This window comes from Leucoraja erinacea, chromosome 10, assembly GCF_028641065.1.
Source record: "Leucoraja erinacea ecotype New England chromosome 10, Leri_hhj_1, whole genome shotgun sequence".
Classification (NCBI taxonomy): domain Eukaryota; kingdom Metazoa; phylum Chordata; class Chondrichthyes; order Rajiformes; family Rajidae; genus Leucoraja; species Leucoraja erinaceus.
In genome coordinates this window covers 52,681,475-52,704,427 of record NC_073386.1, presented here as the reverse complement: position 1 = coordinate 52,704,427, position 22,953 = coordinate 52,681,475, and the positions used below count along the sequence as shown (strand labels likewise).

At 45.7% G+C, this 22,953-nt stretch overlaps 1 protein-coding gene across 1 annotated transcript in view; it reads left to right on the top strand.

Annotated features, from left to right (window-relative positions):
* The first annotated feature begins 22,076 nt into the window (after window positions 1-22,076).
* Window positions 22,077-22,953, top strand: part of LOC129701213 (regulator of G-protein signaling 8-like) — a 39,101-nt gene continuing 38,224 nt past the window's right edge. The window contains exon 1 of the mRNA XM_055642315.1: window positions 22,077-22,465. Coding sequence (XP_055498290.1) covers window positions 22,349-22,465 — 117 coding nt within the window. The 5' untranslated portion in view covers window positions 22,077-22,348. The remainder of the gene's footprint in view (window positions 22,466-22,953) is intronic.

Below are 22,953 nucleotides of genomic sequence, written 5' to 3'. Positions count from 1 at the left end.
CGCTGAGTTACGCCAGCTTTTCTTGCCCACATGATTTGTAATGTGATGGGTAGCGACTGGGAACGAGTACTGTTGAAAGAAAAAGCAAGGTAGAAGCCAGGATAGATTTATTTACTCAGAGGCACAGCACTGATGTGGGGGAGGGAAGCAGGTTTGATCCTTTGCAACAGTTTACCGGAGGATGAGTTTAGATCATTTGAAGAAGATTTAACAGACTCGTGATGAAGATTAGTCTACGCCCCAAGTGCTGTGAGTTATTTAACTTGCCTCGTGATGTGATCATGACAATATTTCGCTTGGGCAACTTACACCCCCCCCCACTCTCTCTCACCCTCTCCCCCACCTTAATCATTCTACTAATTTCACCGTCTGCAAGGAGAGGATGTTTCCATTCATGGGAGAGTCTTGGACTAGAGGTCATAGCCCCAGAATTAAAGGACGTTCTTTTAAGAAGGAGATGAGGAGGAATTTCTTTAGGGTGGTGAATCTATGGAATTCATTGCCACAGAAGGCTGCAGAGGCCGTCAATGGATATATTTAGGGCAGCGATAGATAGATTCCAGATTAGTACAGGTGTCAGAGGTTATGGGGAGAAGGCAGGAAAATGGGGTTAGGAGGGAGAGGTAGCTCAGCCATGATTGAATGGCGGAGTAGACTTGATGGGCCGAATGGCCTAATTCTGCATGTCGCATATGATATTATGATCCTTGTAACCCTCTCGTTAGCTCATCTTCCCCAGCCAACAATGGGCCAAGTTTGTGGGAAGGAACTGCAGATGCTGATTTACACCGAAGATGAAAAGACGAAGAAGTGAAGGTCGAGACCCTTCTTCATATAACCCGATATGTCACCTATTCCCATTCCCCAGAGATGCTGCCTGGCCCGCTGAGTTACTCCAGCATTTTGTGTCAATCTACAATGGTAATTCGAGTTGCACTGAACTTTAATTGGTGCATGTGACAATAAACTCACCTTTGAACCTTTGGTTATGGACTCCACCCATCCTGAGGTGATCTGTTGCCAGCCTGTTTTGTTCGGACCTTGCCTCTGTCTGTGTGGTGCTGTCTGTGTGGAGTTTGTACGTTCTCCCCGTGTCCGGGTCGGTTTCTCTGGTTTGTAGGCTAATTAGCTTCAGTAAGATTGTAAATCGTCCTAGGACAATGTAGGATAGTGCTAGTGAATGAACGAATGAATGAATGAATGAATATGTTTATTGGCCAAGTATTCACATACAAGGAATTTGCCTTGGTGCTCCGCCCACACGCGACAACATGACATGCAGTGACAGTTAAGAATGATACATAAAACATTAAACATTAATAATAAAACATTACGGGTACGGGTGATTGCTGGTTGGCACGGACTGGATGGGCCGAAGGGCCTCATTCCATGCTGAATCTCGAAAACCTAAAGTCTAAAAAGGCTTCCTTCCCTCATTGTTTGTGGCAACTCTTCTCAACATATTATGTTACACTTCTTGGGGTGGACTAGTAAATAGAATTCAGCAAAGGGGTTTCAATCTTACTTTACTATAGGCTGGATGGGCATGGGCCCTTGGGAAATTAGCTTGGACCGCTTCAAACTTGGAGGCCCGAGGATGTCTCTTGGCACAACGTGCTCACAAACATTGCAGGAACTCTTGTGGAAGTTACCAGGGTAAAGGGCGGGGGAATCAGAAATGGTGCACTGTGGTCAGATTACAGATACAGCACGGAAACAGGCCCTTCGGCCCACCGAGTCCGCACTGACCAGCCATCCCCGTACACTAACACCACCCTACACACACTAGGGACAATTTTACATTTATACCAATCCAATTAATCTACAAACCTGTACATCTTTGGAGTGTGGGAGGAAACCGAAGATCTCGGAGAAAACCCACTGGAAGAACATGCAAACACTGTCCACACAGCACCCGTTGTCACGATCGAACCCAGGTCTCTGACGTTGTAATGCTATCACTGCGCCACCGTGCCGCCCGGTGTGGTATGAGTAAATTAACAACACCAAGGTGACAGAGGAAAAAGTTGTTTGTTTACTACCAGCAAACTGGACAGAACTACTAGTGATGGGAATTACAGACAAACGGTTAATTACTGCAACAGTTGTCCCTCTGCAAGGCCACAGACAAAATCCCTCTCCAGTCACTCCCTCTTCTCCCCTCTCCCATCAGGCAAGGGGTACAGAAGTGTGAAAATGCACACCTCCAGATTCAGGAACAGTTTCTTCCCAGCTGTTACCAGGCAAATTAATCATCCTATCAACAACAAGAGTGCAGTCCAGACCACCCATCTACCTCATCAATCTATCTTTAATCAGCTTCTACTGGACTTGCACTAAACGTTATTCCCTTTATCCTGTATCTGTGCACTGTGGACGGCTTGGCTGTAATCATGTGTAGTCTTTTTGCTGACTGGTTAGCACGCAACAAAATGCTTTTCAAGTCAAGTCAAGAGTCAAGAGAGTTTTTTTTTCATGTGTCCCAAATAGGACAATGAAATTCTTGCTTGTTGCAGCACAACAGAATATAGTAGGCATGAATACAGATGTACTTTGGCGCACATGACAAGAAAGAAACTAAACCAAACTAAACCAAACTAAAACCAAGCAGGCTGTATGATGGTCGTGGCCCACTGCACTTACAACCGACAGTAATGTAAAGGGCCTGTCCCACTTGCATGCGATTGCGTGCGTTTGTCGCGACCAAACGGAAGCGGAGTTCACGCGAAGTTTGCGCTAAGTACACGCTAAGTTCGCGCGTGACGTCATATGCATCATGATTACCAATCAGCTGGGCAGGAGGCGGTCCGACTGAATTTGGGCCTCGCACGGTGACGTAATCGCGCAATGCCATGCGCTAGGCGTATGCCGTGAAGACACTATGTACGCCATCAAGACGCTGCGTACGATGTGAAGATGCTGCATACGACCGCAATGCGCCTGTGTGCTGACAAGCCGTTGGCGCGTGAAGATTTTGGCCATTGCAAGAATTTCGGAGCCCCGCGCGATGTCGGGACCAGCCCTGCACAACTCCTCGCTTCTAAGTGGGACCGGGCCCCACGCGGCGATACGGTGCCCGTACGCCCCAAGCGACTACGAGGTTGCGTAATTTGCGACCGTAAGTGGGACAGGCCCTTAACATCATCACACAGAGGGTGGAGGGTATATAGATCAAGCAGCCGGAGGAGGTTGAGGCAGGTACTAGAACAACATCGAAAAGTCCTTTGGATAGTACATAGATAGGAAACGTTTAATGGATATGGGCCAAATGCGGGGATGCAGGACTAGTGTAGATGGGGCATCTTGGACGGCATGGGTGAGTTGTGTCAATGAGTGTTGTAGGACTACATGAGTGTATGATCAGTCACAGGGAGCAAGCTTGCAGGCTAGACTGACAGACTGGGACAATGGGACCAGTGGGACTGAAGTGCAAGAGGTCAGAGAGTTGTGACAGCCACAGTAGAGATTGGAGTTTCCACTCAGCTCAGTCTGACGTCAACAGAGCCACAGTGAGACTGACCAGACTATCGCAACAGTGCGCATGTTGGGAAGGTTCGCCCATATGTAGCTCTGCACGGATCGACACCATTGCTCATGGCAGTTTTCAAATTGGGTGAAAAAGTCTCTGCCAACAGGATTAGTTGAGTTTAGTTTATTGTCACGTGTGTACCGAGGTACAGTGAAAAGTTTTTGTTGTGTGCTAACCAGTCAGTGGAAAGATAATACATGATAATACATGATAAAAAGGGAACTGCTGTAATCATGGGGGACTTCAATTTTCATATTAATTGGGCAAACCAAACTGGGCAGGGTAGACTAGAGGAAGAGTTTATAGAATGTATTAGAGACGGGTTCCTAGAACAGTATGTCACAGAACCGACAAGGGGGGAGGCAATCTTGGATCTGGTCCTGTGTAATGAAGCAGGATTAATTAAAAATGTCATAGTTAGGGACTCGTTGGGAACAAGTGACCACAATATGGTCGAATTCCATATTCAAATAGAAGGGGAGCAGGTTGAAACTCAGGCTAGGGTGCTTAGTCTAAATAAGGGGGATTATGAAGGTATGAGGACTGAGCTGATCAAAGTTGACTGGGATAGCAGACTCAAGAATAAGACGGTACATGAGCAGTGGTGTACGTTTAAGGGTATACTGTATAACCTTCAAGAAAAATTTATTCCTATGAAGAAAAAAAGGGGTAAGGGTAAGAACAGTCAGCCATGGCTCAGTAAAACTATAAAGGATAGTATTCGGCTGAAGGCAAGGGCATATAAGGTAGCCAGAGATAGTGGGAGGGTAGAGGATTGGGAAGCATTTAAAGGTCAGCAAAAAATAACTAAGAGATTAATTAAGACGGGGAAAATAGACTATGAAAGGAATTTAGCGAACAACATAAAAACTAATAGTAAGAGTTTTTATAGCTATATAAAAAGAAAAAGGGTGGCTAAGGTGAACGTTGGTCCATTGGAGGGTGAGGCTGGAGAGTTGTTGGTGGGGAACATGGAAATGGCAAAGGCATTAAACGAGTATTTTACAATACAATATACAATACAAATTTATTATCATTTGAGCCCCAGTGAGACTCAAACAAAATGTTGTTTCCACAGCCATACAAACAAAGACACTGTCTTACAGACATACACATAATTAAATTCACACAAACATCCATCACAGTGAAGCCACTGTGATGGAAGGCAAGTCTTTTCTCTCCCCTGTTCTCCGTGTCTCTCCCGATGTCCAAGCCCCAGGCGGGCGATGATGAGTCCCACGGCCATTTTAGGCCGCGCGGGGCGATTTACGGCCCCGCTCCCGGTCTGAAAGTCCAAGGTTGGAACCCCCACGGGCGATGGTGAGTCCCACGGCCATGAAGCCGTGCCGGGTGATGTACTGTCCCGGTCCGGGTTGTTCCAACCCCGTGACACCGGCTGGAGAAGTCGCGTTGCGGGGAGCTCCGGGAAGCGGTCTCTCTCTCTCCTCCCAGACCCGCGAGCTCCCGATGTCACAGTCCACCGGACCTGCGGCTGCGTTGCTGGAGCCTCCGAGCCCCAGGAGTCGAGTATCAGTCTTCACCATAGAAGACACAAAAAATATTCCAACGCTGGATAAACAGGGGGCGGTAGGAATGGAGGAGCTAAATACTATTAAGATCACCAAGGAGGTGGTATTAGGGAAATTAATGAGACTGAAGGAGGATAAATCCCCTGGGCCTGATGGATTACATCCAAGGGTCTTGAGGGAGATAGCGGTGGGGATTGTGGATGCATTGGTGATAATTTTCCAAAACTCCCTGGAGGCAGGAACGGTCCCAGTGGATTGGAAAATGGCCAATGTAACACCTATATTTAAAAAAGGAAGTAAACAGAAGGCGGGTAACTATAGACCGGTTAGTCTAACATCGGTGGTGGGTAAAATGTTAGAGACAATTATTAAAGAAACACTAACGGGGCACTTGGATAAACATGACTTCATCGGACAGAACCAGCATGGTTTTGTGAAGGGGAAGTCCTGTTTAACGAATCTGCTCGAATTCTTTGAGGAAGTAACAACCCGGGTGGATAAAGGGGAACCGGTGGATGTGGTATACTTGGACTTCCAAAAGGCTTTTGACAAGGTGCCACATAAGAGACTATTGCTAAAAATAAAAAATTATGGGATTGGGGGTAATATATTAGCATGGGTAGAGGATTGGCTAACAAATAGGAAGCAGAGAGTGGGGATAAATGGTTCATACTCGGGATGGCAACCGGTAACTAGCGGGGTTCCGCAAGGGTCGGTGCTGGGACCCCAGTTGTTCACAATTTATATAAATGATTTGGAGGAGGGAACCAAGTGTAATATATCAAAATTTGCGGACGATACAAAAATGGGAGGAAAAGTAGGGGATGAGGAGGATAGGAAGAGTCTGCAAAAGGATATAGATAAGCTAGGTGAGTGGGAAACAACTTGGCAGATGAAATTTAATACTAATAAATGTGAAGTCATTCACTTTGGGAAAAAAAATGATAGGGCAAGTTATTTTCTAAATGAGGAGGAGCTGCGTTGTAATGCAACGCAAAGGGATCTAGGGGTATTAGTACATGAATCACTGAAAGTTAGTATGCAGGTGCAGCAAGCAATCAGGAAGGCCAATGGAGTTTTGGCCTTTATTGCTAGGGGGATTGAGTATAAAAACACGGAGGTCTTGCTGCAGCTGTACACAGTATTAGTGAGACCACATTTGGAATACTGTGTACAGTTCTGGGGTCCATACTTAAGAAAGGATGTACTAGCCCTGGAGGCAGTGCAGCGAAGGTTTACAAGATTAATTCCTGCAATGAGGGGATTGACATATGAGGACAGGTTAAGTAGGCTGGAACTCTACTCTTTGGAGTTTAGAAGAATGAGAGGCGATCTCATTGAAACATATAAGATCGTGAGGGGCCTTGATCGGGTGGATGCCCCGAGGATGTTCCCAATGATCGGGGAAACTAGAACTAGGGGACATAGTTGCAGAATAAGGGGGGGCTCTTTTAAAACTGAGATGAGGAAGAACTTCTTCACCCAGAGGGTGGTTAATTTATGGAATTCACTGCCCCAGGGAGCAGTGGAAGCAGAAACTTTAAATATATTTAAGACTAAAATAGATGGTTTTTTAGCTGCCAAGGGGATAAGGGGCTACGGGGAGAGGGCAGGGATATGGACCTAGGTATGGTTAGTATAGTAAGACCTGAGTGATCTCCTGGACAAGTGTCGATCGCCTAGATTGGGGTCGGAGAGGAATTTCCCGAATTTTTTTCCCGAATTGGACCTGGGTTTTTATCCGGTTTTTTGCCTCCCCCAGGAGATCACGAGGTTCTTGGGGTGGAGAGGGGTGATAGCGGTATAAAGGGGAGGGTAGTGTCTTGTGTTCTGTGTCTTGTGGGTAAGTGTGTCTGTTTAGTGTTCAGCCATGAGCGGGTGGCGGTGCGGGCTCGATGGACCTGGTGGTCTGCTCTCGCACCTACTTTCTATGTTTCTATTACTATCAAGCCATCCACACTGTAGAGATACAGGATGAAGGGAATAACGTTTAGTGCAAGATAAAGTCCAATAAAGTCCAAATAAAGATAGTCCAGGGTCTCCAGTGAGGTAGATAGTAGCTCAGGACCGCTCTCTAGTTGGTGATAGGATGGTTCAGTTGCCTGATAACAGCTGGGAAGAAACTGTCCCTGAATCTGGAGTTGTGCGTTTTCACTATTGGCACCCCAAGATGGAAAGGTGAGAATGACCAACACTGTATATTGCAGTCTTATGTCTCATTGCATCCATCTCCTTACAAGTCAGCAGGTCAGGCAGCATCCGTGGAGGGAATGGACAGATGACGTTCAGAGTTCTGATGTTGCCGGGACTCGAGCACATGAGCTATAGCGAGAAGTTAAGCAGGCTAGGAATCTATTCCTTGGAGCGCAGGAGGATGAGGGATAATCTTATAGAGGTGTACAATATCATGAGAGGAGTTGATTGGGTCGATGCACAAACACTTTCAGCCAGAGTAGGAGAATCGAGAACCAGAGGACATGGGTTTAAGTTGAGGCTGGAAATATTTAATAGGAACCTGAGGGGTAACTTTATTACACAAAGGATGGTGGGTGCACGGAACGAGCTGCTGCAGGAGGTAGTTGAGGCAGGGACTATTGCAATGTTTAAGAAACATTCAGACAAGTACATGAATGGGAGAGGTTCAGAGGGATATGGGCCAAATGGGACGAGTGTAGATGGGCATTTTGGTTTGCATGGATGATTTGGGCTGAATGGCCTGTTTCCGCGCTGAATGACGCTACACTTCAGATTTGATACATTAGAGATACAGTGCGGAAACAGCCTCTTCGACCTACCGAACCAGCGCCATTCAGCGATCACCCTGGCACTATCCTGCCCACTAGGGACAATTTTGCTTTTTTTTTTACCAAAGCCAATGAACTTACAAACCTGCACAACTTTATCAATGTGGGAGGAAACCGGAGCACCCAGAGGAAACCCTCGCGGTCACAGGGAGAACGTGCAAACTCTGTACAGACAGCATCCATAGTCAGGATCGAACATGGATGCTGTAAGGCAGCAACTCTACCGCTGCGCCACCTGGTTGGCGTGTGCAATTTGGACCAAAGGGCCTATTTCCACACTGTATGACTCTATGTGTCGTGCCCCGAACTGTCATAGATCCATGTTCTCCAGAGATGTGGCCTGACCTGCTGAGTTACACTATGACTTGGTGTTTGATGTTAATCTAAGTGAAGTCATTGGGGAAGTTCCCCCTCCTGTGTGTAATGCTGCAGGGAGACTCCAGATCCATTTGAATCACATTCACACACTTGCCGTAACACAGTGTAATCTCCACGTCCATCAGTCCCTGGGGATACAGTCGTGCTGCAGGAATTCACCTCTCATAACTTCACCCCCCCCCTTCCCCACTGCATTTTTCTGAGGTAAGGCGACAGCTCGACGTATATTCTCAAAGTGACAAAGGTGCAACGTGACAAATGAGCAGAAATCACAATATTTTTATGCTTGTAACAGTATCAGTGAAACTCCAGTGTTCACTCGCACAGAGGGAGCAGAACTATTTTCAAATCTTGGCATGTCTAGCAGTAGATTTGGAGCTAAATTTTCCATTCAAATCACAGAGAGGAAAGGACAGGCATTGAAGCATTTAAAGCCCTTGCATGTAAGCCATCTTGTAGTGGAACCTCCTGACTGGGCAGCATGGTGGCGCAGCAGTAGAGTTGCTGCCTCACAGTGCCAGAGGCCCAGGTTCAATCCTGACTACAGGTGTTATCTGTACGAAGTTTGTACGTTCTCCCTGTGACTGCGTGGGTTTTTTCCGGGTGCACTGGTTTCCGCCCACACTCCAAAGACGTACAGGTTTGTCGATGAATTGGCTTCTGTAAATTGTAAATTGTCCCGAGTGTATAGGATAATGATACTGTACGGGGTGATCGCTGGTCGGTGCGGATTCAGTGGGCCGAAGGGCCTGTTTCCGTTTCCTCACTGTTTCTCTAAACTAAACTAAACTAATGGTAGCCAAAAATGCTGGAGAAACTCAGCGGGTGCGGCAGCATCTATAGAGCGAAGGAAATAGACAACGTTTCGGGCCGAAACCCTTCTTCAGACCAAACTAATATTCACTGTATCTCTCAAGTCTAAAGTCTAGTGCTCCCCCCCCCCTCCTCCTCCCTCCCATTATATTTCACAGAAGAATCATTTAAAGGGTTAGAAACATAGAAACATAGAAATTAGGTGCAGGAGTAGGCCATTCGTCCCTTCGAGCCTGCACCGCCATTCAATATGATCATGGCTGATCATCCAACTCAGTATCCCGTACCTGCCCTCTCTCCATACCCCCTGATCCCCTTAGCCACAAGGGCCACATCTAACTCCCACTTAAATATAGCCAATGAACTGGCCTCAACTACCCTCTGCGGCAGAGAGTTCCAGCGATTCACCACTCTCTGTGTGAAAAAAGTTCTTCTCATCTCGGTTTTAAAGGATTTCCCCCTTATCCTCAAACTGTGACCCCTTGTCCTGGACTTCCCCAACATCGGGAACAATCGTCCTGCATCTAGCCTGTCCAACCCCTTAAGAATTTTGTAAGTTTCTATAAGATCGCTGGTCGGTTAAGTGCACAATGATAAAACATGGAACATAGAGGAATCTAGTGCAGGAACAGACACGTTGGCCCTCTAAACTTTCCTGTTCATGCACCCATCCAAATTTCTTTTACATGTTGTTGCAGAGTTCACGTCATCACATCAGACCAGAGGAATGTGGCTTTTCCAAGCTTGCACTGAACTTACCCAGCAGGTTCCGATTGTCCTCCTCTGGGATATGCAACAGGGTTTTCTTCAGAATGGAATTTTCCTGGTGTGATCCATAGCCATTTGGAGTATTGCGTGCAGTTCTAGTCACCGCATTAGAAAGTGCAGATAAGGTTTACCAGAACGCTGCCTGAATTAGAAGGTTTCAGTACAGGGAGAAGTTGGATAGACATGTAGATTTCAAAGTTAGAGAAACAGCTTGGAAACAGGCCTTTCAGCCTACCGAGCCTACCTATAGAAAAAACCATAGAACATAGAAAAATAGGTGCAAGAGGAGGTCATTCGGCCCTTCGAGCCAGCACCGCCATTCATTGTGATCATGGCTGATCATCCACAATCAGTAACCCGTGCCTGCATTCTTCCCATACCCCTTGATTCTGCTAGCCCCTAGTGCTCTATCTAACTCTCTTTTAAATTCATCCAGTGAATTGGCCTCCACTGCCCTCTGTGGCAGAGAATTCCACAAATTCACAACTCTGGGTGAAAAAGTTTCTTGTCATCTCAGTTTTAAATGGCCTCCCCTTTATTCTTAGACTGTGGCCCCTGTTTCTGGACTACCCCATCAATGGGAACATTTTTCCTGCATCTAACTTGTCCGGCCCTTTCATAATTTTATGCGTCTCTATAAGATCCCCTCATCCTTCTAATTTCCAGTGAATACAAGCCCAGTCTTTCCAATCTTTCCTCATATGACAGTCCCGACATCCGGGGATTAACCTCATGAACCTACGCAGCACTGCCTCAATAGCAAGGGTGAGCTAATGGAAAAGTTTGTTAGAAGACAACAGAGTACATCAAACAATTTATCATTAAACAAATCACTCTTTATTATGTTACCGGGAGTAGGGGAGATACAGTCAGTATGGTTACATACTGCTTGTCGCTCTAAGACCCACTCAATGATGGAGAGGGCAAACTGCCTCAAATTACTTCACACTTCCTCAAATTATGAGACCAAAACTGTACACAATAATCCAGATCTCACCAGGGCCCTGTAAAACTGCAGAAGGGCCTCTTTATTCCTACGTAAACTCAAATCCTCATGTTATGAAGGCCGACATGCCATTAGCTTTCTTCACTGCCTGCTGTACATGCATGTTTACTGCCGGTTCGCACTGGCCAGCAGTTCACTAGCAATATCTTACACACTAGGGACAATTATACAATTTTTACTGAAGCCAATTAACCTACAAACCTGTACGTCATTGGAGTGTGAGAGGAAGCTGGTGCACCCAGAGAAAACCCACATGGTCACTGGGTGAACATGAATGTTCATGATCGGCACAGACATTGTTAGCTGAAGGAGCCGTTATTGTGCGGTAATGTTTTATGTTCTATGAATAGCTTTGAAGGTTGTCCAAATGATCCTTTTTGGTCTGATGAAGGGTCTTGACCCAAAACATCACTTTCCATTGCCTCCACAGATGCTGCCTGACTCACCGAGTTCCTCCAGCACTGTGTGCATTGCTCAAGTTTCCAACGTCTTGTGTTGACATGGAATACTATCCTTGCACTGAATCCTATCTCTGGAATTCTCTGCCCCAGAAGGCAACGGAGGCCGATTCTCTGGATGCTTTCAAGAGAGAGTTGGATAGAACTCTTAAAGACAGCAAAGTCAAGGGATATGAGGAGAAGGCAGGAACGGGGTACTGATCAGCCATGATCACAGTGAATGGCGATGCTGGCTCGAAGGGCCGAATGGCCTACACCTGCACCTATTGTCTATTGTCTATTGACCCTTTAATCGGGCAAGATGGTGACGGGATGATCACTTATTCCTCAGGGGGAAACGCTATCGGGCAGCAAATCGCCCCATGAAGTTGATATTCCTTTTTCTGGTTTGCCTCTCCATTAAACATTGGACCCATAGCCTTGTTCTTTGAAAGACACACAGTGCTGGAGTAACTCATTGGGTCAGGTCATTGGGAGGACAGGGATAGGTGACGTTTCACAGTCATAGAGTTCCTACTTCAGACAGATGGAGTAGGGGGGGGAGAAATCTACAAGAGAGGTGTGGCAGGACAAAGCCTGGTGAGTGATAGGTGGATATTGGTGAGGGGGAGTTTGGCAGGCAGATGGATGGACAAAAATATCAGAGATGAAAAGACAACCACGTGAGGTAGGAAAATAGGGATAGAAATGGCCTAACATTTGATTCTAGGTGGGAGGGGAGGGGTGGAGAAGGGGAGGAGGGGTTTACCTAAAATTGGAGAATTTAATGTTCATACCAATGAGTTGTAAGTCACCCGAGAAATATGAGGTGCTGTTCCTCCAGTTGGCATGTGGCCACATTCTGGCAACGGAGGAGGTCTGGGACAGAAAGGTCAATGTGGGTCAATGGTTAGCAACCAGGAGATCCTGCAGGCCTTGGTGGACCGAGCACAAGTGTTTGGCAAAAGAGTCGCCTTGTTCGTTTCTACCCATTGTATCTCACTGATGGCTGCATTGTCAATGTCAGCACTCATCACCACCTCAACACTGAGGTGACCAAGATCAGAACGGCATCCAACACTGAGTGGACCCAGTGGACCTTACTGAAACTTACCGAATAGTGAAAGGAATGGATGGAGTGGATGTGGAGGATGTTTCCACTAGTGGGAGAGTCTTGGACCAGAGGACACAGGCTCAGAGAAAAGGGACTTACTTTTAGAAAGGAGATGAGGAGGAATTTCTTTAGTCAGAGGGTGGAGAATTCTTTGCCATAGACGGCTGTGGAGGCCAAGTCAATGTATATATTTAAAGCATTCAAGATAGATTCAAGATTAGTGCGGGTGTCAGTGGTTGTGGGGAGAAGGCAGGAGAATGAGGTTGAGAGAGAAAGATAGATCAGCCATGATTGAATAGCGGAGTCGACTCGATGGGCCGAATGGCCAAATTCTGTTCCTAGAACCTAGAACCAAATGATATCTTATCATCTGCCATAGCTTTTGCTCTTGCCCTGAATCCTTTCAGACACACATGTAAAAGGCACAGAGCACTAATCTCTCTATGTCTGGGAATACTGACTGCTGAGCCAATGTACATATTTAGCTTCCCAAGCCAAAATAGTAATTTCTTCCCATTCTGCATTAAACGAGTCCTATATTTAGTGTGCCTCTAATGTCCCATACAATTCAAATTTTAGAATGGCATCAATCTGTTTGGATCTGGACCAAGTGCTTGATTCTGACTGAGTTTTGTTGCATTTTCTGCAGGATTCAATCAGTTTATTGGGGTCCAAAAGCAAACCGTTGCAGATGCTGGAAACCTGTAATAAAATGCTCAGCAGGTCAGGCAGCATTTGACAAGAAAGGAACAAAGTCAATGTTTCAGGTTGATATAATGTTAACTCTGTCTCCATTTATAAGATGCCAGAGGACCTGCTGATAGCAAACATAGAACTTAGAACAGCACAGCACAGGAAAAGGCCCTTCTGCCCACAGGGTCTGTGCCAAACATGATGCCAAGATCAACACTTATCCACCTGCACATAACCCATATCCCTCCATTCCCTGCATATCCATGCACCTATCCACAATTCTTTTAAACACCACTATCGTATCTGGGTCCACCACCGCCCCTGGCAGTGCGTTCCAGGCACCCACCACTCTCTGTGAAAAAAAACGTACCCCACACATCTCCTTTAAACTTTGCTCCTCTTACTGTACCTCAGTGAACATGACCCTAAACTAAACTAAACTAAACTTAACCATGCCCTCTATTATGTGTTTTTTCCAGCCCGATAAAAAATGTCCACCAGTAAAAAAGTGGTCAGGGGGTAAAAGATATTGCAACATTTTACTCGTAAGGAGGGCATCAAAATAGTCGTGGGAATTCGTAGACCTACTCGTAGGAGTTTGTGAACATAGTCATGGAAGGTCGTAGGAGTTCGTAGATTACCACGATTTTTATATATATTTTTTTTAGGTCCTTTAAACCCGGCAGAGGTTTTGAATTAAGTCGTGAAAGTGGGACAGGTCCAGGGGTTATGGGGAGAAGGCGGGAGAATGGGTTTGAGAGGGAAAGGTAGATCAGCCATGATTAAATGGCGGAGTAGACTTGATGGGCCCAATTCAGCTCCTATGAATTATGAACTTATGAACTTACATCCGATGTACTTACTCAGCACATTTCTTCAGTAAGGCGGGAGGATCTTGTTCTGTGGGAAGAATCAACACTTACTAAAATACATTTCACAAAACCCGAAAAAGAAATTGCATCGCTAAAAATAATTTTGCGTTCCTTTGTTCCAATCCAATTATACCCTACCAAGGAACTTCATGATATGGATCTAATATAGTTTGGTTCCCAAGTATTTATAGCAGTCTTTTTGTTTAGAGATACAGGGTGGAAACAGGCCCTTTGGCCCACCGAGTCCGCGCCTGCCAGCGATTCCCGCACACTAGCCCACACACACTAGGGACAATTTTACATTTATACCAAGCCAATTAACCTACAAACCTTTTACGTCTTTGGAGTGTGGGAGGAAACAGGAGCACCCGGAGAAAACCCATGCAGGTCACGGGGAGAATGTACAAACTCGGTTTGGACAAGCACCCGTAGTCAGGATTGAACCGGGGTCTCTGGCGCTGTAAGGCAGCAACTCTAGCGCTGTACCACCGTGTTGCCCATAAATCCCTAGAAATTGTTTGGAAGGAATATGAATAAGTAAATGATTGAAATCCCCTTGTTATCTTTGGCAACCACAATCTATTTTCCCAACAGTCAAATTCAATGCAAAAGTTTTGAGTGGGAGGACTAAGAAGCTTAGAATTGGCACTAAATGAGGAAACAGCATTGGAAGCATAAGTAGTTTTCAAGTGAATAATCAAGGATGCCATCTCTCTGCCGACAGAGCATTTTGTGCATTGGCAGGAGGTGAGGGGAGAGCGCTGTGGAAGGGGTTGGAAGTCAGCAGCACACAAGCCTAAACACATAGAAAATAGGTGCAGGAGGAGGCCATTCGGCCCTTTGAGGACTCTTGGACTGGAAGTCGTGGTGAACGAGCTTGATTCCGACTGTGTCCTGCCACATTTTCTGCAGGATTCAATCAGGTCATTGGGGACTAAAAACAAAATGCCGCAGATGCTGGAAGTCTGCAATACAATGCTCAGCAGGGGCGGCACGGTGGCGCAGCGGTAGAGTCACCGCCTCGCAGCGCTAGAGACCCCGTTCGATCCTGACCTGGGCAGAGTTTACACGTTCTCCCTGTGACCTTTCTCTAGAATTTTCACTACAGAGAAATGTGATGTTGCATTTTTGGGAAGTCAAACATAGGCACGACGTACAAAGTCAATGGTTGGCCCAGGGGAGTATCGTAGAGCAGAGGGATCTAGGAGTGCAGGTGCATGGTTCCTTGAAGGTGGAGTCGCAGGTGGATAGGGTGGTCAAACATGTTTTTTGGAACATTGGCCTTCATCAGTCAGAGTATTGAAGTATAAAAGAGGTCATGTTGCAGTTGTACATGATGGTGAGGCCACATTTAAAGCTTTCTATTCATTTCTGGGCACCATGTTATAGGAAAGATGTTGTCAAGCTGGAAAGGGTACAGAGAAGATTTACGAGGATGTTGCCAGGACTCGAGGGTGTGAGCTATAGGGAGAGATTGAGTAGGCTGGGACTCTATTCCTTGGAGCGCAGGAGGAATGAGGGATGATCGTATAGAGGTGTATAAAATCATGAGAGGAATAGATCGGGTAGATGCAGAGTCTCTTGCCCACAGTAGGTGAATCGAGGACCAGAAGATATAGGTTTAAGATGAAGGGGAAAAGATTTAATAGGAATTTGAGGGGTAACTATTTAACACAATGGTGGTGGGTGTATGGAACAAGCTGCCAGAGGAGGTAGTTGAGGTTGGGACTATCCTCAGTAAACAGTTAGACTGGTATATGGATATGAGAGGTTTGGAGGGATATGGACCAAACGTGGGCAGGTGGGACTAGTATAGTTGGGGTTGGCCGGTGTTGGCAAGTTGGGCCGAAGGGCCTGTTTTCATGCTGAATTCCTTTATGACTCAGTTTGCTTCCACATCCCAAAGATATGCAGGTTTGCAGATGAATTGGCTTCTGTAAATTGTCGCTAATGTGTGGGATAGAACTAGTGTACAGGTGATCGCTGGTCGGTGTGGACATGGCGAGCCAAAGGGCCTGTTTCTGTGCCGTGTCTCTAAAATCTAAAAGATAAGCACGTGCAAAAGGAGGAACAAGGTTGATGTTTCAGGCTGATATCATGTTTTATATTGGTTGATATATAAAGAATTTAACCTGGAAAGTTAAAGCTGCATTTCACTATGTCTTTTGTCTGATCTGTCTGCCCATTCAGCATGTGACGCTCCATAGAAACCAATCCAAGTTTGTCCAACATCTCCCGATAATGATACCTTTAATCCTGGCAGCATTCTGGTAAACCTCTTCTGCACCCCCTACATTCACACCAAAGCCTCCACATCCTTCCTGTAATGGGGCGAGCAGTACTGCACACAATACTCCAAAGGCGGCCTAACTAAAGTCCTATAAACCTGCAACATGACTTACTAACTCTTATCCAAAATGCCCCAACCGATGAAGGCAATACCATCTACTTGCGTTTTCACTTCCAGAGAGCGGGGGACATAAACCACAGGCAATGATGGTCCAATTCTATACGGCCATCGTAGAGTCTGTCCTCACCTTCTCCATCATGGTCTGGTTTGGCTCAGCCACCAAGCACGACACCTGCAAGCTGCAGCGAATCGTCCGATCAGCAGAGAAGGTTATTGGCTGCAACCTTCACCCCATTGATGAACTGTACACTGCAAGGGCCAGGAAGTGAGCGGGCAAGATCATCTCTCACCCCTCTCACCCTGGCCACAAACTCCTTGAATCACTTCCCTCTGGAAGGCAACTCCGGACTGTCAAGTTGTCACAGCCAGACATAAAAACAGTTTTTATCCAAGAGTAGTTGCTCTACTCAACAGCCAAAATTCTGTAGCCTCCCTTTAATCTGGTATTTTGTTGGTTCACATGCTTGATCAATGGTGTTTTATCATTAATGTTTTATTATTATTAATGTTTAGTGTTTTCTGAGTCATTCGTAACTGTCACTGTATGTCATGTTGTTACATGTGGGTGGAGCATCAAGGCAAATTCCTTGTATGTGAATACTTGGCCAATAAACTTACTCACTTACTTACTTAAGATCCCTCTGTACATCAATGCTGTAAGACTCTTGCCATGAATTGTATACTTTCCCCAAAGATGGAACCCAATCATAGAACAATACTGCACAGGAACAGGCCATTTGGCCCACAATGTCCGTGTCAAACATGTTGCCAAGATCTATTCTTCTCCGCTGCTCATGATACATATCCCTCCATTCCCTGCATATCCATATGCCTATCCAAAAATCTCTTAATGCCAATGGTTGAGAGGAGATCTGAAAGAAGGCTGGTGGAGCTTCTAAAAATGTCTTCTATTAGCAGTTTATTATCTTCGGGATCTCCTTACTGTTTTATCGAACCAACCTCATTTACTTTCCACTAAGATTGGTAGGTTAAATGGCCTTTGTAAATTGGCCCTGGTTCAGAGGTGCGTGGTAGAATATCGAGGGGCAAATTAAAAATCGGGATTAATGTAGGATTAGTGTGAGTGGGCCAGCATAGACTCGATGGGTTGAAGGGCCGATTTCTACATTGTATCTCTCACGATGAACACAAAAGGTGGTGCGTGTATGGAATGATCTGCTAGAGGAGTACCATCACAATGTTTAAAAAAACAGCTATGTGGATAGGATAGGTTTAGAGGGATATGGGCCAAATGCAGGTAGGTAGGACTAGTGTAGATGGGACATGTTGGTCGGTGTGGGCAAGTTGGACCGATGGGCCTGTTTCCACACTGTATCACTCTCTGACAGCTGGCTTGATGGGCCGAATGATTCTGATGGGCTGTATGATGGGCTGAATGATTCTCTGACTATGAAACTTGAGCAGCTGGGAGAACTACAAGATACAAGATACAAGATACAAGATACATTTAATTGTCATTTGGACCCCTTGAGGTCCAAACAAAATGCCGTTTCTGCAGCCATACATTACAAACACATAGACCCAAGACACAACATAATTTACATAAACATCCATCACATCGCTGTGATGGAAGGCCAAATAAACTTATCTCTCCACTACACTCTCCCCCCCTGATGTCAGAGTCAAAGTCAAAGCCCCCGGCTGGCGATGGCGATTGCCCCGCGGCCATTAAAGCCACGCCGGGTGGTGCGAGGTCGCACACCGGGTCTTGGTGTTAGAGCCCCTGGCGTGCGCTCGCAGAGTCCCGGGGCCATTCCCAGCCGCGCGGGGCGGTGGTGTCAGGCCCCGCTCCAGGAGCTCTTCACCCCGCAACTCGGCGGGGGAAAGTCGCCGTTGCGAGAGCCCTGAAAAGCGGTCTCCCTCCAGGGACCCGCGGGCTCCCGGACCACAGACCTGTTGGAGCCTCCGACTCTCCGGTCCACAGCAGCAGCAGCAGCGCTCCTCCACCGCTCCACCCGCTCTAGACTCGGCCAGCCCCGCGACAGTGACGGTGAGTCGTAGCACCAGAGTCCCCGGCTTCTTCCTGTTGTAGGCCGCTCCTCGTTGCGGCCCCAACGAAACTTGAAACCCGCGAGAAAGGTCTGGGAGAGAAAAAGTCAGACACACACACACCCCAACAAAAAATCACACATAAAAACACAGACAGAAAATAATAAAACGCGGACAGACTGCAGAGGCCGCTGCTGACCAGAGTCGCGCCGCCCACCGGTTCAGACAGAGAAGATACACACTCTGCACAGACAGCAGTGGGAGTCAGGGTTGCACCTGGGTTGGCGGAGCTGTGGGATTTAGGCTTTAGAGATACAGCATGGAAACAGGCCCTTTGGCCCACCTAGTCCTTGCCGATTTCAGGGTCGGAACCCAACCCTACCTGAAACGTCACCTACCAATGTTCTCCGGAGATGCAGCCTGACCTGCTGAGTTACCCCGGCACTTTGTGTCCTTCTTGTGTTTTAACCTTGTTTCTGCTCTTCCAGTGAAAAGCTGGCCGGAGGAGCGCACCCTGAGTGGGTCTGGGACGTTGAGGTCATTGAGGTCGGCTGCGGGAGGTGCCCCCCAAGAACGAAGGCTGAAGGCCCGAAGAGGAGAAGGACGACTCGCTGGCAATCTGACTGAGGTGGCGGCTACAACAGGCCTTTATGGCCAACTGCAGCCTGCACTGTGTAAAACGGCACCCAAACCTGGCGACCATTGCATATGGACTCCGTGGATGCACGGGGCACTAAATCTGGGATTATCTTTATGTATGGCAACAATCACACTGATCTACAGTATATACAAAAAATATATTGTCACGTGTACCGGTTCTCGACCCGAAACGTCACCCATTCTTTCTCTCCAGAGATACTGCCTGTCCCGCTGAGTTACTCCAGCATTTTGTGTCTACCTACACGATAAAAGAGCCTTTGAACCATTGAAACGTTAAAGTCACAAGCAGAATGCAGCAGGGAGGGGTCTATTTTAGCTTGGGAAGATAAACATGATCCACTTCGTAGCCAGGATTTGCTCATTAGTTTTCCCAGGCACAGCGGGTTTGAAGGCTTCTAGCCTTTCATGTGCTTATCAGAAAGGATTCAGGCCAAGAGCCACACTTACAGCAGATAAGATGTCAGTGCGTTGTACTTAACGACTTACATATGAGATGTTGTGTTCAAAATGCTTGCTTAATTCTCGGTGAAGCTGTGGCGATGAATAATGAATAATGCCCACGGGTCTCTATACAGTCCTTTACATTATCGTGGTGTTGCAGGTTAGAGGGGAAATACGTGATCTAAACAGCAGGCGGGAAGAGGTTTATGTTTTAGGTCTATTATTATCACGTAGGCTTTGTTTTGCATGCTATCCAATCCGATCAGATAATACTGGACGTAAATACAATCAAGCCAAACTCAAGTACAATAGGTAGAGCAAAGGGGAAGATAGAGAGTGCAGAATATAGTCTCCAGCATTGAATATAGCGCACCAGGTCCCAGGGGAAACATTATCATTCAGTGTAGTCTGTATCTCCAATAAGCTGCCAAAGGAAGCTGTTGATGTTGATACAATTATGGCTATTAAAAAATATAATCAGACAGACAGACAGACAGAACAAGAGAGAAAGAGAGAGAGAAAAAGAGAGAGAGAAAGAGAGAAAGAGAGAGAGAGAGAGAGAGAGAGAGAGAGAGAGAGAGAGAGAGAGAGAGAGAGAGAGAGAGAGAGAGAGAGAGAGAGAGAGAGAGAAGAGAGAAAGAGAGAGAGAGAAAGAAAGAGAGAGAGAGAGAGAGAGAGAGAAAGAAAGAAAGAAAGAAAGAAAGAAAGAAAGAAAGAAAGAAAGAAAGAAAGAAAGAAAGAAAGAAAGAGAAGAAAAGAAAGAGAGAAAGAGAGAAAGAAAGAAAGAGAGAAAGAAAGAAAGAAAGAAAGAAAGAAAGAAAGAAAGAAAGAAAGAAAGAAAGAAAGAAAGAAAGAAAGAAAGAAAGAAAGAAAGAAAGAAAGAAAGAGAGAAAGAAAGAGAGAGAAAGAGAGAGAGAAAGAGAGAAAGAAAGAAAGAAAGAAAGAGAAAGAAAGAAAGAAAGAAAGAAAGAAAGAAAGAAAGAAAGAAAGAAAAAGAAAGAAAGAAAGAAAGAAAGAAAGAAAGAAAGAAAGAAAGAAAGAAAGAAAGAAAGAAAGAAAGAAAGAAAGAAAGAAAGAAAGAAAGAAAGAAAGAAAGAAAGAAAGAAAGAAAGAAAGAAAGAAAAAGAAAGAAAGAAAGAAAGAAAGAAAGAAACACTAGGGACCCGAAGCGTCGCCTATCCTTGTTCTCCAGAGATGCTGCCTGACCCGCTGGGAACAGGGGATAGATGGGGACTAGGGGGGTGAAAAGGGCCTGTTTCCATGCTGTGTCTTTCAATCAAATCAATTCAATCATTCAATCAACGAGCAACATTCACCTTCCCAAAGCAAAAGTGAAGTGGAACCAAAGGGTAGACAGCCAGAACCCTTTCCCAGGGTAGGGAAGTCAAAGTCTGGCGAGCAAGGATTTAAGGAGCAAAATTTAAAGGCGACGTAAGGGGCATGTTTTTTTGCACAGAGAGTGGTGAGTGCCTGGAACACGCTGCAAGGCGTGGTGGAGGCTGATATGGTAGTGGGGTATACAATGCACTAGGACAGGCACATGGATATACAGGGAACAGCGAGATATGAATCACAAACATATGAGATTAGTGGGTCTTGGCATCATGTTCAGCACGGACATTGTGGGCCGAAGGGACTTTTCCTGTGCTGTACTGGTGTGTGTTCTACGCATTTCCCACTACTTTACTGGACTTGGTCAAAACAAATTCCATCTCCAATGTCCATTCATTTCTAATACTCTTTCTGTCCCTCCCCCGCAAATGCTACCCCGTCAGACACAAAATGCTGGAGTTACTCAGCGGGGCAGGCAGCATCGCTGGAGAGAATGGATGAATGAATGAATGCATGAATGCATGAATGAATGATTGAATGAATGAATGAATGAATGAATGAATGAATGAATGAATGCATGAATGCATGAATGCATGAATGAATGAGTTTAATGAATGAATAATGGGTGACGTTTCGGGTCGAGACAGTCTGGGGAAGGGTCTCGGCCCGAAACGTCACCCAATCCTTCCCTCCACAGATGCTGCCTGTCCCCGCTGTGTTACTCCAGCATTTTGTGTCTGTCTTTGGTTTAAACCATCATCTGCAGTTCCTTCCTACACAATGCTACATAGTCTCCTGCTTTTATCCAACATTTCCCCATTTTAGAAAATCTGATTCCCAATCTCAGAGACGGATTTGTTACGTTTTGTGGCACTAGGATTTGACAATTTATATAACATTCATCATTCAAAAACATAAAAAGTTTTTTTTTTCCCCACTTAAAACCAGTAACACGCATGTCTCTGACATAATTCATTGCTAAAATGTCTAACAATAGCATCAGAAATAAGAATCGAGATTTCTCCATTTTTTTGACTTGGTATATTTGGCATAGTACAGATTTCGAACACAACCTGATTAATTGCTCTAAACCCTTTTATTCCGTGCAAGATGATTCCATGAAACTGCTAGACAAAATGTTAAGAATGCCCACAGTCCAACAAAGGAACCTTTCACTGCCTTTCTCAGCAGGAATCTGGGCTGTCATCTGCAGATTCCAAAAGCTTAAAAGAAATGCTTTTAGCATAACCCATTTCAATTCTTATCTCTTAGCTGCAAGTCAAAGCACCTTAGCATGAGCAGAAGAAAAAAATCCTCCCTTTCTCCTTTCTCCCTCCTCCCCCCTCCCATGCCAGCTACATTTTTGTATGTATATCCTGTCTCTGTACACTACGCTGTATCGAGCAAGGGTGCAGAAGGGGCTCGGTGTAGGCTGAGACCACAGACGCTGACTATCGCTTGTCTCGTTAGGATGCAAAGCCGGCATTCGGGCAGCTTCCCCGAGTGAAACTGTAGCAGGGACGGAGCGAGGAATCTGGCCTCACGTGAGCTGATGTACCAAGAGGTGCCCGAGAGCTTCATTCAAAGCATTCCTGCTCCACTGCAGACCAGTAACTGCAAGAAAAGCCATTTTAGAGCCCCATTTACGTTGTTTACAAGCACTAGAAAGGTAAGCCTTCTGCATTGTTAACTCTCTTGAAAGGGAATGGGAGGGAGGCTTACAATTTGACGTTTACAACTATGCAAATATAATAATGAACCTTTGCAATTTTCAACTCTTGACTTTCATTACTGAGAGCAGTTTTTAAATTTGTCTTTGCGTCTAACATGGATGAATGCTGAAATATTAACTTACACTTTTCCTAGCTTGTAGATGTGTGTGTGTCTACTGCACTGAATAAATGTGAACAAATTAACTGGACCTAGGCGTGCATGCTAATGTAGAAATGGCATTTTTACCCCCCATAAATCCAAATATTTGGTTAACAGCTAAATACGTTAACATATATTTTCCAATCCTTTTATAAAATTTCAGGTATTAAAATCCAGACCATATATTGTGGTTCCATGTCAAATCATTAAAAAATATATAGCATTGTAGCTGACGGCTCCTAAAATGTGGATTGCGGGACCAAATTTCAGAAGGTGTGGCGATTT